Genomic DNA, 12662 nt, shown 5'->3' with positions numbered 1-12662 from the left:
CTTCCCCACCCAAAATTCCAAGTCAACCCTAACCCCCGATGACATGATTGTTCGAGGGACTCTCTTATCTCCACAACCCGACCTAAAAAGTACCTAATTATTGAAAGGCTCGCTGATTATCGAGAAGATTATTCCTGATCTATTGAATGTCTATATTTAGTGTTCTAAGTCTCATCATATCCATTCTAGGTATAACCTTTGGGATACATACAACATGCTCCGGGTCACATCCATGACCCTTCGGTCCATCATATTGTTTTGAATACAGCACGTTCGCCTGTATCAAGGTCTTGAAAGCTCACCAGCCAGAGCGTATAGGCGATTACCCAGACCTTGTGGCACAGGAGTGTCGGGAATTATCATAACGGAGCGTGTGCACATGCCGGGGCAGCGAATTGATACCTGCCGAGTCAATGACCGCTTCAGGTTCTCTGTTTCTTATGTGAGCAGCTTTTTTTTCTTTGCTGCTTCTGATACTTTGATACCATGAAGGTCTATGCCTTACTTTTGTAAAAGGCAGCGAGACAGTACGTCATACTCTACTGTAGCCATCCCCAGTGTCTCCTGGGCTCCTGCAACTGATGTTGGTGTTGCATTTTCTTTTCACGTCAGTGCAGTAGCATTATGGCCAGACATATGCTTCCTTCATTCAGCCAGTGGGTTGGCATGTATTGTGACACGTTCAATGACCACTTTCTCCTTTGGTCGGTTTTTCTTATCAATCTCGACGGCCTCCAATTTTGCCAGGGTCCGTAGGCTTTCGTCACCGATCGTCTTGCCAAAGACGGTGTTGAGCCCATCGAGATGTGGCGCCTTATCGAACACGAGAAAAAATTGGCTTCCGTTTGTTCCAGGCCCTTTGTTTGCCATTGACACGACACCGCGCTCATTGTGACGCAAGGCAGGACGAATCTCGTCTTCAAAATTGCCGCCCCAAATTGAACGACCGCCTTTAGGGTTCTCGGGCGGGGATGGGTTTGCAGGTTGGCCGGTTTGGGCCATAAACCCCGGGATCAGTCGGTGGAAAGGCGATGCATCGTAGTAATTTGAGGCACACAGGGCAAGAAAGTTCTGCGTTGGAGAGCGTGTATCGTTAGCGCATGGACGTCAGATAGCTTGAAAGAGAATGCGATAGCCGGAATTGTAAAACTGACCTCTGCCGTTTTGGGAACACTTTCACAAAATACCTCAATCTTCAGATCCCCTAGGTTGGTGTGCAGAGTCACGGACATAGTTGCAATCGATTTATGAGGTGTGCGTCGGCAGTCGTATAACCTCTGTTCGTTTCGATTACCTCACTTAAAGTAGGTTCGTGTTGTTAATTGAAAATCGGATTTTCAGATGACCGACATGAGTATCCGCGCCAGCTCCCAAGGTCAAATCAGGCAATGTGAAGCTGTCGTGGCGCGCGCTTCAGTCGATTGATTGATCGCGCACCGCGGGGGTTTCCGGTAGAATGGGTCCGATTCTGCGGGACCATTGCCAGCGGAGCAAAACCCGTAAGCTTTTCGAGGTAGGGGGGTAGGTTGTTTCCCCCAAGCTTCAAGATTTGTACCTATGAACGGATGTGATTTTCAGGACCTGGACAGACTTTTCCCCTTTTTGGTTTCCTCAAAGCGGCATTAAAACCATCGGACAGCGGTCTCCAGGCGTTCGAGTTGCGTTTGAAACATACCTAGCTTTGGTGCATTCCCTGGGATATTTAGTCCGAATGGTGCCTGAATTAAAATACAGTACAAAATCTTGTCCCCTGACAAAGAGTGGAGGCCTGCAGCCCTGTTCCCCGCGAGCGGAGGCTTGAACGATGCCGATCCGAATGGATGCCACACTGCATTGGACGCGGTCCAAATACAGAAAACGGTGCACTGTACATGAAGCGGTTGCTTTCTTAGAGGGGTAAGTTGCGTGACCAGAGCTTCTACCGGTAAGATTAATACCGTCAAGGAAAGTGTGCATATATGAACAGAAGCCAGAACAGAAACGCCGAACTATGTACTGTGAAAGAAAGATAAATAGAAGACGAAAGAAAGATGACGCTACAGCAAAACAATTCGGCATCACAGGCAAGGTCCCAGTTTAGACTAGAATGGACCCAAGTCCAGTACTTGATGTACCTACTGCAGCAAGCGTGCCTTGAGGTACATTACGTACCTACCTAGGTAGTTCCTAGGTAGGTAAGGTATGTAGGTACCTATATTCCTAGGTATGTTCCCCAATTGAGGGAGGGACCTAAGCTAATAAGAGGTATAATTAGACTAGGACTTTGGTCCGCCTTGCCGTGTAGTCCTACGCTCCGTGCGACAAGATGATGATTCACGTCACTAAAACTTAGATCAGAGCAATATCAACCGGACCAACAATCATTCTGTCAACAAAGACAAGGATTGAACCTGCTGAATTTACACTGTGTTTTGTATTCGGAATCAAGGTACGGAGTAAGACTGTGTGTCTGGGTTCTGGCACAGCTTTAATCGGATTGTTTTGGATTGCTGTTTGGTTGAATGTTTCCACGAGAAAATATGGATTAGCGATACAAAGTCTTACCAAAGAGAGGTAAAATGGGTTTTCTTGTAACTCTAATTGTACTCCATATGGTCTATTCTAGATGACGTGCCTAAGCAAGCTACCGGTAGAGACTGCCCCAGACTGTTTTTTAGCCATTAGCTAAATACGGTAGGTACCTGCCCGGGTACCTAGGTAGCTTAGTTAAGGTAGCTTAGGTAAGGTAGGTACCTAGTTAATGTAGGTAAGGTACCTACCTACCTTTCTACTGTATACTGAAGTTGAAGGTGATTCTGTTGTTGTGCTCTGCTGTGGGAGTCGAAATTCTATTATTCATTTTAGCAAAACATGAATCCCCACTGGATTGTTTGTTTGGTGTACTCTGTTCCGCAAGCAACACACCGACTGGGCGGCCCGCTAGTCTATCTAGTGTCATCTGCTCCAAGGCGGGCGGCTGTAGCCTAGTTCTCCACCTTGGTTTGAATACTAGGTGGCATTGTTGCATTGTTGGGTAACCTACGTGCGAAAAGCCGTTTCCATCCAATTCTGATTTTTTCCTTTGTCTCTGGCCTGTCTGTTGTTTTGTTTTCGGCACACATGTAGCCTATCGAGCTAAGGCAATTAGCCACCCAAACAGTCACTTCATAGCACCCGTGGCGTGTACAGGGTCCTCGAACCCGGGATCGATCGCTGTTGTCGGCAGCTTTTCAAAGAAGGTCGGCGACGCATCTAGGTACCTTAGTTATAATCTGCCATAAACAGCCTCGCCTGCCCAGAGGTTGGTGGCTGCCCGCCCCACATCGAGAGGGGACGGATACGCACTTGATTACTCCGTACAGGCTTGGTTGCGCACCGCACTTGCCTCCACTCCACCGATGGACGCCTCGTGGGTAGCACTTCATTAAGCTCCCTGTTGCTAGGCGCAGCAAACAACCAACCGCCGCCGTCGCCGTCGCTCCCGATTGCCATCTTCCTTTGCCTCACCTCACTTCACGACAGCCACCAATATTCTCGACGTTCTTACCTCGACGTTCTTACCTCGACAGTATCCTCACGAAGTCGCTGTTTACCATCGGTCGCTTCTCAAGGCCTCTAGCAATTCTGGTCCGGCTGCACCCCCCTTCACCGTCGATCTTTTTCCTTTTGGTCAAGCAACTATTACATTTAGTCTTACGGGGACACGTCTCGAAGACGACCGCGACCACGATTATAGCGACAACGAACAAGACGCCAACGACGCCGACGTGGGCGTGTTGGCACCTTGGGAGCTACTTTCAATGAGGCCTTGGCCGCCGATGACGATATTTCCGCCCGCCGAGTCCCAACCCCTACCGTACCCGTCGTCTCTGCCTGGGTGTATCGGAGCGGAATGGCTGCCTCAGTGAGGGTGTCAGGCCCGCCAAACAGTAGTTTCTTGATAGGTTATCCAGGGATTTCGGCAACACTGGTGAGTGTGACTTCCGGTTATGGATAGTTTAGCGTGGCGCAAACCGTCGCGCAGTCATGCGATTGATGGTGGGGGTGGGCATCGCGGGAGTACTGTGTCGGTCGTGAAGAGCCGACGCTGTTGGCAAATGCTTTCCTCATGTGGGCGCTCTCTGCCATGCCTCTTGAATCCTTGCCAGTCCATCCCGTGTCGCGCACACTCCGCTAACCACATGTGTCATGGTCGTCACTTCAATAGCCACGCATAGAAGGAACCGTCGAAATTAGGCCCTCGCAGGGCTATTCGATGCCCGTCGCCATATCGCTGGTCAGGATATGTCTTCAAAGACGAGAGTCGATACACCCGGCTGCCGATAACATGGCCAAGAAGCACTTGGGTACACCCCGGCGTGAAACGACCGATATTGTTGGCAAGGAACATCTTCTGTTTCGGTGCCCTGACGGCAAGGAATCCGAGAGTGTTATCGCCATGGACCTTCCTTTCGTCCTCTTTATCCCTTTTGGTCGCGGTGGCGAGGAGACCAACAGGAGGATTCCTCCAGCATCACTTCAGCTTCCTAGTCGAACTGCCGAAACATATTACGAGCTCATAGTTACCGTCCAGCAAGGTGCCAGCCATCAAAACAAGTACCATTTCCCTCTGCCGCTCCAGAGGTACGATACCCTCTCGACGTTTGGCATGTATAATCGCCCCGAATCCAAGGTTGCGACGGCGGATAACATTGTGACTTTGGGGATCTCGTTGCCGCGCTGGAGCTACGGACCACTGGACCCGATCACCGTCTACATAAAACTTGCCCCAAACCCAGACTGGCTGAACAAGGCCAAGCGGGTTACAATCAACAAGATCACGCTAAGCATAGAGGAAGAAATCACATACAACCCAGAGGGTGACGAGCCGCAAAAAAAGGTTAATAGGATCTCCAAGCACACGCAACCGGTCGGGACTAGGCTTCCCGAGGCCGGTTACACTACGAATCTCGGGCTCGTGTTTCCATCGCGAGATCTCAGAGACGCCGAAGGGGTTATGCGTCGAGGAGAGCCATCCAAGTTTCCAAATCATGAGGTGACTTCGTTCACCACGACCTCGACTTTGTACAAGGTGGAGTTCTTTCTCACAATCAAGGTTTGTTGCCGCGATCTCATCATAGGAATAAACCTGGAGCAACCATACTGACATAAACGCAAAGGCATCCATGAGCTCCGCACGTGATATCACTCTCAGGCAGCCTATCGTCATCTGCCCAATGGACCAGCAAGCCTGTAAGGAAGAAATCGAGGCCATTGAGCAAGCAGCGAGGGATGCGTCACTTGTCGATCCAAATCACCCGTATACTCCAGCCAAAACCATTGTGCTGGCTAGCCATGAGAACTCTCTTCGGCACCTGGGTCTTTGTATTGTGGGTGGGCAGAAGAAGCCTTTGATTGAATGAGACCAGACCGGGCAGAGCTCGAAGCTGTCTTGACTCACTTAGGGAGTTAAAGAAATATTCGGCTGGCGTTCCAAATCCGAGAAAGTCTCCAGTCTGACTTCCACAGGGCACGCTTGTTGCCTTGAAAAGGGCCGCGCCGCGCGCTTCGACATATCAGTCATGGCGCGCCGTTGACAAAAACTGTAGCTGATATACGGTTGCCTCGACCTCATGGCAACCATACACCATTGAAGCAGCTGAGCTTTGGCTGCAGTGGAACAAAAGACGATACGAAATTCTGGGTGGAAGCGAAATTTCTGGCGATATTTCAAACGGCCCATGAACCAAGCTTTCGCACATCGTCACCTTTGCTGCTCAGTGTCTTCTCATGGGTCGAATGCAGGCTATGCCTCGAGCTGTAGACACAGTCAACTAAGGAGGTTGGTGCTGTGCTCTTGCTGGTCTCACAATTGTCCTAGGCAGCACATTAGCGATCCGATTTCCACTCGGCTACCACTGCCAGCATCGGATAAATAGTTCATCATCCTATAAAGCAGGACCTGGTTGCTGTGGACAGCATTCCGATACACCTTTCCAGCATACATAGACTTATAATCCTGCAGCAATTGGACTGGGACGTTTCATCCTCCACTATTCCAACTGGGAAACCCATGTGGTAGAAACGCAGATTCTATACTCAGATAGACGGTTCGCGTTTTACATACCAGAGAGATTTATTTGATACTACCAAGTACTTCTTTTTCTTCGAACGACAGATCGACTGGCACAGGTGTTCACGTATCTTACTTTTTACTACTTCTTTTTTTTCTCGGAATGATAGCTTGGACAACCACTGGTCTACATCCGCTTTGCTGGGCATTGGGGCTGTACATATCCGTCTATGGCGTGGTGTTAAGGCTGGCTTTATGGGAAGATCGTTCGAGCAGGCAGGCGTGTGGACATCAATATGAGCATGATAATAAATCTTATTTTTCTTCCAATGCTGTTCAGTAGGAAATTCCCGGCTTGTGTTTTGCCAAGCAAGTTGTACACTAATAGTTGATAAGCGGGAGTATACAAGACATTTTGACATACTATCTGACTCCCTGCCCTACGTAGACTGCATACGTGACTTTTCGAAAGAAAGGTAGGTAGATACCTAGGTACCTAGGTACCTTGGTCAAACATTTGGCGTGATTGGCCATGAAATTCTACACGTCATCCACGTCCAATGTATACTTTTCGACACCGACCGAAGTATACTTCATTCTATGCGCAGCTGCCAACTGACCTACCCCCTTCCTCGTATTTCCCCCCTGGCTTGCCATCAGAGCGTGCCATGGTCAAATAGCGATGAATAGACCGTACGATAAACAACCAAGCAAGCCAAGGTAATTTCTAGTGACGATGATAAACCTGGCGACGAGTGACTCTCGCGTAACCATGGCACACGTGCAAAACCGGATTCATACAAAACATGGAAGAAGAAGAAATTTTGATATTAAAGTTGAAGCATTTCTCAAGGTCTAATTTGTATAGTCCAGCTTGTCCAATGGCTGCTTTCTGAATAGCATGAGTACCGGGCGGGGGTTAACTTGAAAGCAAGCTCTCATCAGAGAAAGAATATGACTTAACTACATTGCTATTATTGTGTTTCAATCTTCACAAGAACACGGGGATTGCATCTATGCATCATGAATATCTTGCCACCACATCAAATTGATTACTTGGGTAGCATTTGATGCTTACATGGAACACGGATAAACTTGCTTTACTTGTATTCCTTAAGTTAGAGGTCCGTTCCTCCCCACTTTCCCCTTCGTCAGCTGTCTAGTCCTAGCTTGGCATCGATTACGTCCCTTGAACTACCTACCTACCTACCTACCTACCTAGGTAGTTGTATGCAACCTATCTTTTCGGAACCACCGGAGCTATAATCAACAGCACCCAGAGCCAAATCTGACTTTCACCTTTGATGAGAAAAAACCCCATTTCAGAGGCAGGCTCCAAAGAGTGCGACATGGCAACATCAACAGTACGAATCCGCCGGAGCGACTTGCATATTCAAAAATTCCAAGTGGACCAACGGACGGTTAAGTCATTACCATTGCGATTATGTGCCCCGGAACAGAATTCCAATAGACAGCACAGAAAAGTACCTTCTTTCATGCTAGTTTTGTTTGTACCGTCTAGAATAAGTACGGGGTGACCGATGTACCTTTAACACAGACCCCATAAGTTGTTTTGACAAGAGCTACCGCCACCCAAACGAAGGTAATGTAAACCCAAATATATCCGTACCACCAACGCCGAGTGTGATGTAAAAGCAAAGTAGAACCCGCGTACCATACCGTCGATACGCTACAAACAAGTCTGGATAAAAAAAAAACGTAAAGCCCTCGCCGGAGCATTCAAAAAAAAAAAAATTCAGGTTATCTCACAAGAGAAACAAAAAGTAGAACCTGTCTTCCAAGAACCCCAAACATGTGTATGAACCCCCATCACAAAAAGACACACGACTTAATGAGTCACACTGATTTAACTCGATTCCCTGGGCTTAACCCATCCGCCTCCGTTTCGCATCTGGACCTACGGCGGAGCCGTCATTCTCTGCAAAGTCTTTTCTTATGACATACTCTTCCGTCGCCGCCGAACTGGGTGTATTGCTGTGGGACTCGGTGATGGGCGCTGCCAATGAATATGCAGCAACTGGGGTAGACCCGTCGTAGTTGGCGTCCAGGCTGAAGTTGAAGTCGTCTGCGGAGCCCCCCGTGCCGCTTGCGTCGAAAGCCCCGAATGCACTCGAATCCAAGAACTGCTCGATGTCCATGTTATCTGTCATGTCGGGAAAGTAGCTGCCGCTTGCTTCAGGCGAGACGGTTGTTGGGTTGCCAGCCTCATCGACGCCAGGTACTCGTCCTGAAGGTGAGAGGGGTGCCAAGAAATGAGATATCTCATCGATCTTGTGCTTCTGTTCGTCCTGCAAGCGTTGCAAGCTGTCAAGCTCTTCTTGCGTCATGGTAATATCATGGAGAGACGGCGGGGGAGGCATGGAGGACATAAGGGGCGAGAGTGACCTGGGTGGAGAGGCTCCAAGGGCTGAGTTGACAGGTGATGAAACCATTCCGGATGCTGCCTGAGCTGGGACAGGCGGTGGAGTTGCTCTGTGCTGTTGCTGTCGCTGCTGCATGGCAGGGATAGGTTGGGGTGATGTAGCGGTAGTCGTTGCTGGCAGTGGGCTTGCAGTGGCAGGGATAGACGAAGTAGACTGCGGCGCGGTGGCCTGGCTGGCCATCAGATTTAACATCTGGTTGCGTTGGTCGCTGCTGAGAGTGACTGGCGTCTTGGCTGCAATGTCAGGGAGGTCAATGTCGGCAGTTGCCCCAGCTGCATTGGTGGCATCGATAATCCGCATCATCTGCTGGGGGCTTTGCCTCAAATCGTTGCTGAGGTAGTCGGGTGGTGATGTGACCTCGTTCGGTGAGTTGTCAAACAGCTCGGTGACGGATCCCATCTGACCCCGAGGCGATGTTGCATAGCTTGCCGAGGGCGACTTGGCCGCCGTAGAAGTAGCTGAAGCCCTGCCGCCACGAGACGGAAGCAACAAACGCTGACCCCGCTTGGGAGTGTTGTCAGCAACGTTGGAGTGATCAACTGACTGCTGCTGTACAAAATCCCCCAAGTCCACGACGCTACCTTTATGCATCTGGCTGCCACTCCCGCCATTAGGTATGATGCTGGCCAGCAGGTCCTGCATCGTGTGGTTACTATTGCCACCTTGTTCCTCTAGTGACTTGCGAAAAACATTGGCGAGGAAGTTGAGAATTGCGTTGATGGAGTTTTCGTGGCGCTCATGCATATTCTGGAATGCCAGCGCCTGATTGTACAGTGCCGTGTGATCGCTACGGAGCCTTTGTATCATATTTGATATTGCCCTCTGCTGAGTTTGTAACTGGTTCAGTTGATCCTTGACCACTTGAAAGTCCTTCTTCTGCAACGCCTGCGATCCCGGGTCGCCCTGCGCGGGGCCTCCGCTCCTCGACGAGTTCTGCGCAGCCCCCACGTAACCAGCGCCATTGATGTCCTCGACGGTGGGTGTTGCATCCTCGTCACTCTCGACCTCTGCCCCGTCGTTGTTCTTGGCACTCCTCTTCTTGGAGTTGCCACTCTTGGGCTTGTTGATAAGCCAAAGAAGATTAGGGTGGCCGCGCTGAAAGTATGGGTTGTAATACTCGCTCGGGCTCTTGTTCTTTCGTTCGCTCGCCTTCATCGAATTGTCTGAGAGACCCACGCGCTTGTGGAAGCCGTACATGTTGAGCTGCCTGACGAACGAGGCGTAGTTGTTGTGCTTGAAAAGCTCGGGAATAAGAGTCTTGGCGAACTCATCCTCGTCCAAGACTATGAACGAGTCTCCCTTCTGCGACCATCGGATTAGGTCCGTATTCTTCTCTTCGTTGAGGAAGCTGGAATATGTGCCGCGATGTTAGCAAACCATAGTGCGGTATTTATTGGGCCAGCCATCACGGTCGCAGGGTGGTGGAGAGCGACTAACCTGCCAAGTTTCTGAACAAATGGTGGGATCTGTTTCCTGTTGGCCTGAGCATCTCTCTTCGCCCTCGCAGCCCGCTCCTCCAGCAGCGCGATGTTATCGTTCTCGTCGAGGGGGTTAACGACGCCACTGGCAGGCATCAGCGCGGTCTCGTCGCTGAATGAGGGCCACGGTTCTGTCGAGAGGCCATCGTACTGCTGGCGGGTAACGAGGGCGCGGCTTGAACCGGCAGGTCTTCGGGCGATTGCATTTGTCGGCCCAGGCGTCGCGATGGCCTGGTGCTGGTATGACTGATGGGTGGTTGCGTTGGGATATGAGGAGTGCGGCTCGGTCATGTTGAATTGCGGGATGTTCTTGGGGCCCGGGGTGATCGGGTCAGTAGCATAGACTTCGGCGCCGTTCCAGCGTGAAACCTGATCCAGTGGGGTGGCGTAGGGCGATTGGTACTGCTGCACGGTCGTCGGGATTTGAACTGCAGGTATTGCGCCTGGGGCCGCCCGCTTCCTGGGATTCGGCGGAGACATGGAAGCGAACATTTGCGACGAAAGTTGTGTTGAACCTTTTTTTTTTTTTCCGACGCCTAAAATCTACCTTGCGGTATTCTCGGCCTGCACACTGCACTGGTGCCAGGTTAGGTCAAGTAAAGTTATGGGGCACGGCCCAGCTCCAGCGTTGCGGGGTTTGACGGGTGCGGAAAGGCCTGAACAGGATGGGCTGCAACTGCCTTTTGGGGCTCCAATAATGGGCGAGTACTGTGTTCAATCGGTGGGAGTCGTCGACAGAGATGCCAAGGCCGCAGCGCATCGTTGCAGTAGTGCTGCCTCTAAACGTCCCCGTCCACACACGTGGAAGATGGAGACGGCGACTCAACTTTGCTGCCAAGACGGCGCCCGACAGCGGTCAGCTTGAGCCCAAAGCGAGCACCAAAACGTACAAAGCACGTCCGATGTGGTGGGTAATATCCAGATAACGAGTCTCCCCTGGTAGCTGTCGTAGGATTTGATGGCTCACGTGCAGATGCGAAGCGCTAGCAAGTTTAATGTAATTGTGCGGGTTTGAATAAAGGGAGAGGAATTTGATCAGAGAGAAAGGCAAGGTGGAGTGAAGGATTCTGATCTGATGGCAGGCGTTGATTAGCTGAGTGTTGCCCAACTGGGCTGGGCTGGGCTGGGCGTTTGCTGTGGTCGTTCGATTTGATGTGGTCGCGCGATGCGAGGCGATGCGATGCGACGAGTCTGTCGGTCGTGTAGCCCGGCGAGTGCGAATAAGACGACGGCGAGCGAGCGAACACTTGATTGATGCTTTCCTGCGAGGCGTATATTCTCCCAGGAAGTGCTTCGTGTGGATTTCTTGGCTTATTCACCCTGCGTCTGATTCTATATAGGCAGCTACCTATGACCTAGGTAGATATCTCTCAAGGTCCCTTGTTTGGAACAACTTGGTCAAGTGTGGACCGCTTTCCCTTTCACATTGATTGGCAGCATCAATGACTTTTGTTTCGTAGCCTTTAGCTGAGGGAGCTTCCGGACAACTCCATCCGGTTGTTCCGGCCGAAAGACGGCAAAGTCCGATATTCCGGGGCTGGCCGCCGTGGTAGGTGCCTGGCTGGTAGACACAAGTAGACAGATACAAGGGATATAGAAGGGAGATAAAACAAAAAGGGGGAATTTTGCTCAGTAACAACACCAGACAGAGCTTTGTCCACCACACTTGACCAAAGTGGGGTTGCCTTTCCTGGGAGTGGTTGTCTGTAATGAATTTTTGAGGTTTGTCTCAGATGTCTAGAGGAGCCGATGACTTCGTCTGCCTCAGGGCGTAATTTGCAGTCGTTGGGATGGGCAAGCTGGAGCAGGCACTACACCACTTTGCTATTTGGTAAAGAGGCGTAGTGATGTGAAGAGATCCCGGCGTTCAAACTGTCAGAATGTCTGCACCAGAAATCATGACAAGAGACAAAGATAAAAAGATTGAGAGACACAGAAGGACCCCCCGGTCGCGCTAGTCGGGTGGTAGGTTAATAAACAAGATAGTTCCTCCCCAAGGTGCAGTTAATGTTGTGAGAATGAAAGATATGCTGGTATAAGTGTCTCAAAAATGTGCTTTCGAAGCGGTGCGATGCGGTGCGATGCGATGCGGTGCGATAGCTTGCGACGACCGTCAGTTGGTGGCTTGGGCTCCAAGCTTTTATCCGTTGTCTAGCCCGGACTGTTGGACACTCGAGCCGGAGCTTTTTGAGCAAAAGAAAAAGAAAACGCTGATACTTTGAATCTCCATGCTCGCATTTCTGCGGCCAAACCCGCGCTCTGGTTGTGCTGTGTTTCCAGAATTGGATATTATCAGCTACGGTGAATCAACTCTGGAAGCCAGCTTTTTGTGGAGTGTAAATTCCGTCCAGATCGAATATCAGGAGTGCATCGATCCTGAAGTCGACACCAAGGACTTTTTGTCTCCACTGAGCCGCCCACCGCTGGTCAAGCGTTCCTCGTCCGCGAGTCGTACGTCGCAGGGACCGCCCTCTCTCAATTCATCTCTTCATGGCAGTCAAGGTACCCAACCATGCAGACAGGGCAGGCTATGTGACCAACCCACGCCTAAACATTGGCACTTATACCATGAAAAGCGTTCTTTTCCTCACTACATACGAGGTACACAGTACTTAGTAATGTAGATGGCCCTTTTGCCGTTGAACGCACGCAAAACATGCATCCGTACCCCCTTGCCCCTGTCCCGCAACCTGCCCCGGGCCTGAACCC

At 50.6% G+C, this 12662-nt stretch overlaps 4 protein-coding genes across 4 annotated transcripts; 1 reads left to right on the top strand and 3 right to left on the bottom strand.

The window, feature by feature from the left end:
* Nucleotides 1-116: 116 nt before the first annotated feature.
* Nucleotides 117-1684, bottom strand: MGG_03239 (peptidyl-prolyl cis-trans isomerase-like 3). The gene is made up of 2 exons (XM_003716687.1): nt 1155-1684; nt 117-1071 (listed from the first exon to the last, which is right to left on the bottom strand). Exons 1-2 carry the CDS (start codon nt 1230-1232, stop codon nt 646-648), a joined length of 504 nt encoding a protein of 167 aa, XP_003716735.1. The 5' UTR covers nt 1233-1684; the 3' UTR covers nt 117-645.
* Nucleotides 1685-2601: 917 nt separating this feature from the next.
* MGG_17127 (uncharacterized protein) lies at nt 2602-3471 on the bottom strand (the record flags this gene model as incomplete). The annotated part of the gene is made up of 3 exons (XM_003716686.1): nt 2602-2646; nt 2764-2811; nt 3340-3471. The coding sequence occupies 3 exons, from the start codon at nt 3469-3471 to the stop codon at nt 2602-2604; spliced, it is 225 nt and encodes a 74-aa protein (XP_003716734.1).
* On the top strand, nt 3361-6437 carry MGG_03241 (arrestin domain-containing protein). Its single transcript, XM_003716685.1, has 3 exons — nt 3361-3949; nt 4187-5074; nt 5139-6437. The coding sequence occupies exons 1-3, from the start codon at nt 3872-3874 to the stop codon at nt 5379-5381; spliced, it is 1209 nt and encodes a 402-aa protein (XP_003716733.1). The 5' UTR covers nt 3361-3871; the 3' UTR covers nt 5382-6437.
* Nucleotides 6438-7424: 987 nt separating this feature from the next.
* On the bottom strand, nt 7425-12538 carry MGG_03242 (heat shock factor protein HSF24). The gene is made up of 2 exons (XM_003716684.1): nt 9913-12538; nt 7425-9823 (listed from the first exon to the last, which is right to left on the bottom strand). The coding sequence occupies exons 1-2, from the start codon at nt 10443-10445 to the stop codon at nt 7918-7920; spliced, it is 2439 nt and encodes an 812-aa protein (XP_003716732.1). The 5' UTR covers nt 10446-12538; the 3' UTR covers nt 7425-7917.
* Between the last annotated feature and the right edge of the window lie 124 nt (nt 12539-12662).

The sequence above is a fragment of the Pyricularia oryzae genome, chromosome 4, assembly GCF_000002495.2.
Source record: "Pyricularia oryzae 70-15 chromosome 4, whole genome shotgun sequence".
In the NCBI taxonomy this organism is placed as follows: domain Eukaryota; kingdom Fungi; phylum Ascomycota; class Sordariomycetes; order Magnaporthales; family Pyriculariaceae; genus Pyricularia; species Pyricularia oryzae.
This window is presented reverse-complemented; position numbering and strand designations above follow the sequence as displayed.